This window comes from Cynara cardunculus (assembly GCF_001531365.2).
Source record: "Cynara cardunculus var. scolymus isolate 2C chromosome LG 7, CcrdV1, whole genome shotgun sequence".
Lineage (NCBI taxonomy): Eukaryota > Viridiplantae > Streptophyta > Magnoliopsida > Asterales > Asteraceae > Cynara > Cynara cardunculus.
Genome location: NC_037534.1, coordinates 12799635 through 12811125, shown reverse-complemented (window position 1 = coordinate 12811125; position 11491 = coordinate 12799635). Strand labels below are relative to the sequence as shown.

The window sequence follows — 11491 nt, the reverse complement described above, 5'->3', positions numbered from 1 at the left end:
ATAATTTAAATAAGAAAACAATAAAAAATAAAAACAAAAAAAGACAAAAAAAAATTGAATGATTATAATAAACTTAAGGATGCATTTAGTACATATTAAAGGTGTTATTAGCCTTTCTCTTAGAATTCCTTACCAAAACTCATAGAATGAAACAAACACAATAATGGAATTGAAAATTTCAACTCCTTCAAATTATATTGGATTCCAATGAACCAAATGTCACCTAACGTTTTATAAAATATTTTAATAAATTTCATCGATATTCGAATGTCTAATTTTTGAATGTGTTAAAAATGGATGGTGGTATAATCTAATCAAAATATATATGATATACTAACCAAATTATCGAGGGTAGATCTTCATTATCGAGGCAAATAGTGTTGGTTTTCTAAAACTGATGCATGTAGCTCCACCAAATTAATTTTTTAATATTTTTTTGTATTATTTGGTCAAACATGAAGAGGATCACCCCCATGGTCAAACCATGCCCCCCGAGAGGCGATCCGTATGGTCATTTTGGCAATATTAAAAAAAGTTGGCTATTTCGTTAATACATCATGTATATTTTGGTCGTTTTGGTGATTTTTTCTTCTTTTATAAATTCAACAGTATAACATTTTAAGGGATATATTTAGACGTTTGTCAATTTATAAAAACAAACAGTCTTATTGATTCAGATTTCAAACTTTTAACTCCATATTTTATCAATCAAAATTAAAATAAGATTTTATACTTCAATATTTCCATCAAAAACTTGCTAAACATAATTTTGTACGTGGGCAAAATGCATAAAATAGCAATCTACTTTCATAAATTTTTTTATTATAGCATTGTACTTTCAATTTTTCTTATTATAGTAATGTACTTTCAAATTATTTTTTATTAGGACATTGTACTTTAAAAAATTTACTCATTATAGCGTTGGGTAACCTTTTGATTTAAGTGTACCCATTATACTAGGTTTCCATGCCACCTTATTGTCCACGTAGGCTGTCCACATGTACTATAGTGATGTGATTTTCTTACTACATCATTGTACTTTCAAAATTATTTTATTATAACATTTACTAGTTCTTATTAAACACTGTATTTTTAATTTTAATATTTAGATATTTTACATGTTTTTTTAATAAATGTATTAAATGAATTAAAAAAATTCTAAATTATTCATTAATATACCAATATCAATAAAACTAGTAGAACACAACTTATCTTGCTAATATTTTTAAAAAAATATATGTTTTTTGAAAAAAAGGAAAATAAGAATTGTTCTTTTTTTTACCAAAAAATATTATCTTTACTTGACGAATATATTATATTTGTTTAAAAACTTTTTACTTGACGTATGAGTATATTAAATTAATTAGATTTTTTAAAGTATTTATTAATATAACAATATTAAAAAATTGTAGATAACAATTTATTTCGTTAATATTTTAAAGAGAACTTTAAAAGATATATATTTATTTGAACAACACAAAATAGGAAAAGTTGTCTTTTTTACAAATAAAATATATCCCGAAAATAATGTTGCATATTTATTTTAAATATTTTACTCTAAGAATATTTAATTTAAATGCAACTTAATAAGAAAAAGTAAAAAAATAATTAAATTTTTTTTAGATAATAACAATGAAAAATGAAAATCACTAATAATAATTTGAAATATGTATTTATTTTAATTTTAGTTAAGTCATCAAAATGATGTGTCATTTACATCACCTCATTAGAGCCACACAAGCAAAAAAATCAAAGGATTAACCGGTTTAAAAGGTAACAGGTTACCCATTGTTATTATGGGTAGATTTTTTAAAATACAATGTCTTAATAAAAATAATTTGAAAGTACATTACTATAATAAAGAAAAACAAAAATAAAATGCTATAATAAAATTTTTTATAAAAATAGATTGCTATTTCATGCATTTAATATTTTTTGTACGTGATGCGGACACTGCACCGGCCCACATAGAAAAGGTTTTGTATTTTCGTTTCATTAGATACAACTATAAGCCTGTTAAAGTGAAGCCCAACATGACAACCGAGTCCAACGACGCCGTCAGCACGGGAAAACCCTCAGCACTCGCCGACCGCCGGCTGCTGCTTCTTCAGGCCTTGCCGACGGCGAGCGTCTCCCCACGTCTCCGGTCGCATCTGACTGAACTCCCTCTTCTCTGACTTCAATCGGCAATCAACTCTTTTCTTTTGCGGTTCAGGTATGCATCTGAATCAACTCCTTGTATGTTGGTTTGAATTTTTTTATTACTGACAGATGGAATTGTATAATTAATAAGAAATAATCAAAAGATTAGAATTAAAAATCCCATGTCTCCACTCCCGTTATGAATCCTTTGCCAGTTTGTCATACAATTTTGGAGAAGAAAATGAAGTAGGTGCGTATCAGTGAAAGCAGCAAGAAAATACATGAATATGAAAGACTTTCCTTTGAATGGATTTGTTTATTTTTTTCTTTCTGGGTACATATTTGTTTTTCCAGTGAGTACTTAAAGAAAGCAAGCATAACTCTCTTTGCATTGTACATAGAAGATTATACAAGGAGTAGCTTAGGGCTTGTTTGTGGGCAGCTTAATGGGACTCTAGCTTATTCAGTCAGCTATACATGACTGTTTGGTAGTGGCCTAATAATATAGAAATTGGCTTATTTGGTAAGCTTTTAGGATGCAGAAAGCCAAACTTGTCCCTCCTTCCATCGATGAAGAACCCCTCAAACAAAAACTTTCTCAATATGTACAGACATATATTAACACACAGACAGTTCTATCCATACGGGATTTGATGAAAAACCAACCAAACAGCCTCTTAGTTGTCTCGTTGCTTGTACTAATTATGTTCTTCACTGCAGGAAGAAACCTATGACAGCTGCCACATTTTCTACCTGTATTAGTTGTTGCTTGTATAAAGCTTGATCACATCATGGGATCCATAAAGGAATGTCCTTGTGGCTGTAATGGGGTCTGTTCGTGAGGTGGGTCTTCTAGTTATCTCATATTCAAAGTTGCATGGTTATCCTGGTTTTTCGGGTACTTTAATCTTCATTTTCAGATCAACAACCCTAAGCCCTGGCCCGTGTGTGTTTGTCTTAATATTATAATTCATGTGGTTTTTATATAATCATTACCCGGTTCATGAGGATACTATTAGGACTTCATTTAACACTCTTTTTTTCCCAAGGGAAGGTTATGTAATCATACGACTATATGCTGCATCAGAAGTTGTTGATCAACATTTGTGACTTGGGATTCTTCTTGTTGATTTCCATTGCGTTAAATACTCTGTCGATTTTCCAAAAGTTTATAGCATTGCTTTTTGACCCGCCCCTCTCTTCCAAATTAACATTAATCTAGATTTTAGACTGTCTCTTTTGCATAAATGGCATACGAGTCCGATGCTATATTGTGTTGATTCAAGCTCATATCCTATAATTATCGTAGATCGTTTGTTAGATTTGAAAAGTTAGTCGTATATCTTAAATGTTCATTCTTTGTTTCAAGTCTTGGTTGGAGTCTGGCAAGGATAGTCAAAATAAGAAGAAAAAATCACATCAAAGCACTTCGTTTTGCATCAACGGATTGCAAACCTCTATCGCTTTTGATCCTTTCTGTTTAAGATTGTTGTATTGGATTCTTTATTTTAGTTTTCTTTAGGTTTTGTTATCACTTGATGTATTTGTTTAACCAATTGACCTACTAAACATGATTTTTAATTTATTATACAGGTCACTCTTTGCATTGTCGATGTTACTTGGGACTAAACTCAAACACCTTTCCTGCATCCCCATCATCCGCACCTTCTCACACTTCTCCACTCCCCACCACCGTCAGCGCCATCAACCACCACCTCCCCAACAAGACCCGTACACTCTTTTAAAAGAGGACCCAATTCAAGTCCTATCTGATTTGTGGGTCCGAACCTTCTCAAACCAAAACCGAACCCACTTCTCCAACCTCACCGGTTTCCTCTCCAAACTTGACCTATGGCTCTTAGCCTACCAACGCACCTGCGCCCATTTCACCGGATCTTTCCCATCGCGCAACGCCATCCAATCCCACGTCCTCACTGACCTCCTCTCTCTCCGCAACGCCGTTGTGCAGGGTCAGTTTCAGTGGAACATGAAAACCCATCCTTACATTCAAAACCCTAATGATAAAACCCCCTTTTCGAAGCTTTCGAATCGCAAACTTCGTACGATTTCAAACTCTGATGACTCTCCATTTCAAGATTCCGTGGTTCAAGAAGTGCTTTTAATGATTCTGGAGCCAGTTTTTGAGCCTAGCTTTTCGTCCAAATCACACGCCTTTCGCCCCCAGAGGAACGCCCATACAGTAATTCGAACAATCAGGAGCAATTTTGCTGGATATGTATGGCTCTTAAGAGGTGATCTAACCATACTTTTTGACAACTTCGATGTCGATTTGATGATGGGATTTGTTGAGAAAGGTGCGAAGGATCAGAAAGTATTGAATTTAATCAAATCAGGACTAAAAGGGTTACCGAAATCGGTTCAACCTTCCAATGATCAGAAATTCTGGAGGAAGAAAACGAAGAATCTAAAGAGAAAAAAGATTCTTGATGAGGATGAAGCGAAACCCGACCCTTATTGGCTAAGAACCTTCTACGATTTTGCACCTGAGGAAGCTGCTAAGGTACCGAATTATGGTTATTGTGGAATATTAAGTCCTTTACTTGCTAATATTTGTCTTAACGAATTAGACCACATGATGGAGGAGAAAATCCTTGGCTTTTTTCGGTTATCCGATGATAATTCATTAATGAATAATCCATCATGGCCTGAGTTTGTTCGTGGGGGTGGGAAAGATAAGACTAAAAAGATGGATTATATTCGATACGGGGGTCATTTCTTGATCGGGATTAGAGGTCCAAGATCGGATGCAGTGGAAATTAGGAACGACATAATCGAGTTTTGTGCAAGCAAATACGGGTTAAAATTAGATGAATCGAAGGTGGAGATCGAACATGTAACTAGAGGGGTTCAGTTCTTGGATCATGTAATTAGTCAGAGAGTAATTTATCCAAATATTCGTTTCGCATCGAACGGTGGTCATATTGTGACTCAAAAAAGTGTCGGTGTTTTACTTTCAGTTACCGCTAGCTTACAGCAGTGCATACGACAGTTTCGACGGCTAAAATTTGTTAAGGGTGATAAAGATCCCGAGCCATTACCATGTTCTCCAATGCTTTATTGTGGTCAAGCTCAAACCAATTCACAGATGAATAAGTTTCTTGAAACAATGGCTGATTGGTATCAGTTTGCAGATAACCGGAAAAAGGTTGTTGGTTTCTGTGCGTACGTGATTCGAAGCTCCGTGGCTAAATTATACGCTGCTCGATATAAAATGAAATCACGAGCGAAGGTGTTCAAGAAAGCATCACGCGATCTCAGCCGTCCACTTAGGCAGAGTATGGATAATCGGACTCCAGAGTATGCAGAACTATTAAGGTTAGGACTTGCTGATGCTATTGAAGGAATTAGATTCTCTCATATGTCTATGATTCCTTCGTGCGATTATACCCCGTTTCCGAGGAACTGGATTCCGGATCACGAGCGGGTATTGCTTGATTATATCAAATTACAAGATCTAAAATTCTTTAGTCAGCTACAAAGATCAGTGAAAGAACAAAGCCTGAGTTTGCCTCAAGACATGCTAGGTGAGATTGTATGGGACTACAAAACTCTTGGAGCACGAAATCGAGGTTTTAGAAAAGGGACAAAACCAAACGAACCCAGTACATCCTACCTAAAGGTGGGATCTAGAGAGTAGGATGTACGCAGATCTGACCTCTATTCTAAAGAATAGAACGGTTTCCTTGAAGACCCATGATTGTGAAAGATGTGTGAAGAAAGGGACAAGACCAAACGATCCCAGTATATCTTACCTAAAGGTGGGATATGTAGAGTAAGGTGTACGAAGATTTGGCCTCTATCCCAAAAAAATAAAACAATTATTTCCTTGAAGACTCCAGGATTGTGAAAGATGTGTGAAAAAAGGGACAAAACCAAACGGACCAGCATGTATTACTTGTAGGTGGATATGTAGGGTAAAATGTACGCAGATCTGACCTTTGTCTCTAAGAATAGAGCGGTTGTTTCTGTGAAGACCCCTGGATTGTGAAAAATGTGTGAAGAAAGGGAAACAAGAGTTTTCAAAAGTTACAAGCATGTGGTATTTTCATAAGTCCCTTTTCTTCTAACCTTGTGTATATGCTACAATTCTAAAGGATTCTTATGTGCATTCAAATTCATGTGTGAATAATTGTTGTTGTATATGTATTGGATTATATGTTCATAATTGTTAACAAGTAGACTAAATTCTAGTGTAAGTTAAGGTATTTGGCATGTCATTAATGTTTGATTATTTGTCAAATTACTAATATACCCTTCAATAAACACTAAAATAAAGGGATGTGATCCTTGTCATTATCATTATCAGTTTACTTGGTGTCATGAAAAGATGCAATTAGATGCAAGTTTCATGGGAGTCAAGTTTTATCTCTTTCAACTTATGATTTGTTACAATAATCATGCTATGAGCAGTTTGTTGGATGTTTTTGGTCCGAGTTTAAATCACATTGAGGGATTTTATTGTTCCAAGTTTGGAGTTTTACGAAAACAACCTCTTTATCTATTGCCATACTTCGACTCTATGAGACTGATACCGGGGCCATAACATGCCATATCCCACTTTTTGGGGGTATGTGACCTAGACATCAGGAAATCAAACCTCATACTTGAAATATTACTAGCCCTTGTAGTGAAAGTTAAGGGGCCGTTTACCAAATACTTACCCGGTAAGCGCTTACCGGTGAAATTTAACACTATCATTTACTTACCGGGTAAGATCTTAGTCCACCAAAACGGTTTCGTATGCAACAATTTACCCGGTAAGCGCTTACCATGATAAGAGTCGTCGCCCTCACTTACCGGGTAAGACTCTTGGTCCTTGTTTCGCTCTTATCGGGTATGATTATTGGTCCTTACCATATTCATGTGCTTACCGTGGTAAGAGTCATCGCCCTTACTTACCGGGTAAAACTCTTGGTCTTTGTCTCGCTCTTATCGGATAAGATTATCGGTCCTTACCATATTCATCCGGTAAGGTAATGTGACTTGGTGTTCACTTACCCGAGTAAGCGTTTGATAAACAACACCTTACACATACTCATGTCTTTTACATAAACTATGCAACCTCTAATACAAGTCCACCAGACCCAGGGGCGGATAGACCCAGGGGCGGATCTACATGCATTCATATGGTATCACATACAACCATAGATTTGGTTACATGAAATGTACATTTTTTAGAATTTGTAATGGTGAAACAATAGATTTGGTTGTGGAACCATAAATGTTGAAAGGATAAGGGTCTGTGTGTAAATTTTATAAATATATTTATTTGCTATAAAAAAATTTTGAATCCACCTCTGACCAAACCTCTTATATGAATTTACAGAATTCTCAAATCTTGATAAGAGAGAGAGAGTCTGGTCTGCATGCTACTGATAAGACAATTGTTGTGGGAGTTGAAGGTTAGGATCGAAGGCATATGCTGGTATGCGGTGGTCACGGATTTAGTTCAGGCGTGCCTTTGAGTGCGATGTGAGAATGTTATGCTGGAACTTTTCCTGGGATGAATCGATCAGGCTATTAAAGAAAGGAAAGAAAGTTCATACCTCCAATACAAGTCCACCAATCTTGTTAACATAGACACCAACTTCTCATATCTCTTTTCAACAATAGAAATAGAAAGACTGTGAATATTTTTTAGAAAATGTTGTATTTATTTTTTTTCCTAAGGTATACATCTATTCTTTTTAACTACAAACTACCATTAACAAACTATTTATATAATTGACTAAATATACAAGTCAAATTACAGTTGAATACAATGTTGACTATGTTGACTTTAAGTTCGATGATCTCGGATAACAATAATATTTAACCAAACAGCGCGATATACGCCACACTTAGAAAAAAATTCAAAATTTTCAAAATTACGTTTTTTGCTGAAAATGATTTCAAAGGGTTTTATTCTAACGTCTATAAAATAATGGATAATAATAACGAAATAGAAATATGTAATAATAATTAACAGAATTAAAAAAAATTAATAATAAATAAACAATACTTAATAAAAATTAACAAATAATACGGCTAATAATAATTAATAACTAAATACCTATAAAAATTAATAAGACAAATGATGACTTATTATAATTAATAATTAATCTTTAATACTCAAATTTATAAATTAATTAAGATAAATTAATAATTAAAAATTTAATGTAACTAAGGTAAAATATTAAGGGTATAATAGAAAAAAGTGGAAAAAAGTTTATATATCTTATTAAAATGTTACTTTAAATAGTGTTCCAATAAGATAACTTATAACCTAGATTTCATTCATTCAAAGGGAGTTTTCATAATAAGCTCAAAAAAATAAGTTAGCTGGTATAGAAATTGTAGTTTTCATCCCTATAATTTGCTATTCATTGCTATTTTCATCCTTATGGTTTATAATTATTGTCGTTTCGATTTATTTGGTTTAAAATTCTTTGTTGTTTTAGTCTCTTTTACCTATTGATAGGAATTTACAAATTATAGGGACTAAAATCATAATTTCTAAAACCTAGGGCTAGAATTAAAAAATCATAGGACAAAAACATAATTTACTCTTTTATTTATTTAATATGTTTATTTGTGAGTTTTTTACTTAGTGGTATTTTAATGTTATATCTAATTTATTTAGGTCATCTTTTAGGATTACACATAGGATGATAGACACTTGAAAAGGGACTAATTTTGTAAGAAAATTGGATAATTAAATAAAATTCGTCAAAAGTACCGTTCTGAGATCGTCAAGATTATGATCAGTTTAGCGGTACTCAAAAGAAAGATAAATCGAGAGTTCAGGTCTAACAAAAAGTGATGGTGTGGATGAATATTTATTGTATATAAATAATATATATACTTCAAAAAATAATTCAAATCGAGGAATTGTACCCAGTTTTACGATAAGAAAACACCACTCTAATAATTTGAAAACTCGAACCAGAAAAAGAAAACAAGGGAACATAATCGATTGGACCCGAGAAAAATTGACATGACCCACTATTGGAATATGGTTTTAATGTATTGTTTGATAAACATAAGTTAACTTATTTTAAATACATATTTAGATAGATATAAACCAGCTTAAAAAAAATGAAAATTTAATGGTTTTTCGTTAAAAAAATAGTTTAAAGAAATTAGTTTTAAAATAAAAAAGTTTAACAAATTCTTAATTTAAAAAATAGTTTAAGGAATAAATTATTGAAGTTTTTGGATTTTTTAAAGGACAAATTGCATGAAAAAATAATATACTTTAAATTTATTCTTATTTTAGGTAATATAATTTCAAAACTTCCATTTTAATATCTAAGATGTAAAGTTTTAAACATTTAAGCATCCGAATAACCCGGTGACTCTAATTTTAAACTAAAAAAAGACTAATTTTAGATCTAAAAAAATCGACGTCACTAACCATGTCAGCAAATAATACCGAGTTGGATACCGCATCAACATGATAATCGGAACCAGTTATCCGGATACTTAAATGTTTAAAATTTTACATTTTAAATACCAAAATGGAAGTTTTAAAAGTATGTTACCCAAAATAAAAATCAAATTAAAGTACGTTGCTTTTTCATGCAATTTGTCTAATTCTAAATAAATAAACCATTAAAATATTGAAGAATAATCGAATAAAAGACGATAACAATTACATAATCACCACCACCACCACCACTTTTCCTTCTCACGCCTCTTCTTCAAACGCAGACGCCGGAAAAGTACGAGACAACCCCGCCGGAGTTCCAAACGTTATCTTCCCGGAATCATTGATACAGATATCGGAAATCGTCACCCAAATCAGAAGCTCTTTGCTCTTAACACCTGTTAAATTCCGCATCCGACGGTCCTCAATCACCGCCGTCACTTCGCTATCGTACGACACTTTCCGGCCAATCGCACGGAAGAGGTGGTTCGTCTTCTTTTTCCGGCGAACCCAAACGAATCCTGTGGAAGCGTTGTGACCGACCTCCGTAACATCGTTCATCGGAATCAGGCCTTTTGGAAGGGAGAATTTCGCGAGGACCTCCTGCGTTTTCTCCTTGCAGATCGCTTCGCCGGTGTAAACTTGAGCGTTTTGACGGTGAGATTCGATTTCGATATGTTGTGACGCCATTTTTGGGGTTGTGAGGTTGGGTTCTAGGGTTTCAGGAAGGTATAAATTGAGTGGCAAAGAGGGCTACGTGTTGAAACGTGTAAATAATATTATTCCATCAAAGACATTTTTTTTTAATTTAAAATAATATTTTATTTTATTTTATAAGAGAGACGTGTTTACAAAGATTCTTTATAAAGTGTAATTTTGATCTTTTAACATTTGTATTTCTAAATTTTAGAAATTTAAGGGACGTTTAGTTTGCAAAATGATTTATTAAGGAATAGAGTTTGTCGAAGGAATTGGAATTTGGAAGGAATTGGAATTTGGAAGGAATTGAAATGGAATGTTATCAAGTTTGATCAAGTGTTTGATTAGCAGAAATAGAATGGAATATGTCTTATGAATCGGAATGTGTCTGTTTTGTTTGCAACAGAATTGAAATCCGTCTGAATTGGAATCTGTTTCTACTTCTGCACAAGGACGAATATCTGCTTTTGCACACGGACGAATATTTGCTCCTGCTTCTCCACAGGGATGGAGATTGAACCGCATGATGAAAATCCTACGATTTCGATGAGAAGAAAAAGAACAATCGATGACTGTTTCTGCTTCATTTTCAAACGACGGGAGAAAAGGAACAACGATCGATCTCAGAGGGTTTTGATTCCGACGTTTTCAAATGATCGATTTCTGAAATGAAAATCCTCCTACTTCTACTTTTGTTTTGTTTTCAGATGATTGATTTCTGAAATGAAAATCCTTCTGCTTCTGTTTCGTTTTCAGATGATCGATTTCTCCCCCAATGTCTCAAAGGGTTTTGATTTCAAGGTTCGATTTCATCATCGATCTCCAGAATGGAAGCAAAATTTGGGTAGTCGAGGAATGGAAGTAGTCAAGAGACAATTGTCATGGGGTATTTTTGTAATTTACACAATTTTAGATTGAATGGATTTCAATTCTATCAGTTTTAGGAAGGAATGATGAAATCCTCAAATGATGGAATCTTTGGAATTCAATTTCATTTCATGGGCAACCAAATGTTGGAATTGAATTTGGTCAATAGAATTAACCATTCCAATTTCATCAGATTTTGATGGATTCCGACGAACCAAACGCCCCCTTAACAGTTTTGGTCCCTTTGTCTAATGGTTGTTAACCTTTTTTGTTAAGTCGAGTTAAAAGAATGGTATTTTAATCATTTTTTTTTCAAAATAAAGGATCAATAAAATAATTATACTCAACTCTAAC

At 33.5% G+C, this 11491-nt stretch overlaps 2 protein-coding genes across 2 annotated transcripts; one reads left to right on the top strand and one right to left on the bottom strand.

Annotated features, from left to right (window-relative positions):
- The first annotated feature begins 2087 nt into the window (after positions 1–2087).
- Positions 2088–6326, top strand: LOC112515672 (nuclear intron maturase 1, mitochondrial). Its single transcript, XM_025122581.1, has 3 exons — positions 2088–2215; positions 2863–2985; positions 3736–6326. Exon 3 carries the CDS (start codon positions 3755–3757, stop codon positions 5798–5800), a length of 2046 nt encoding a protein of 681 aa, XP_024978349.1. The 5' UTR covers positions 2088–2215; positions 2863–2985; positions 3736–3754; the 3' UTR covers positions 5801–6326.
- A 3436-nt stretch (positions 6327–9762) lies between these two features.
- On the bottom strand, positions 9763–10327 carry LOC112515777. Its single transcript, XM_025122704.1, has one exon. The coding sequence runs from the start codon at positions 10259–10261 to the stop codon at positions 9833–9835; it is 429 nt and encodes a 142-aa protein (XP_024978472.1). The 5' UTR covers positions 10262–10327; the 3' UTR covers positions 9763–9832.
- Between the last annotated feature and the right edge of the window lie 1164 nt (positions 10328–11491).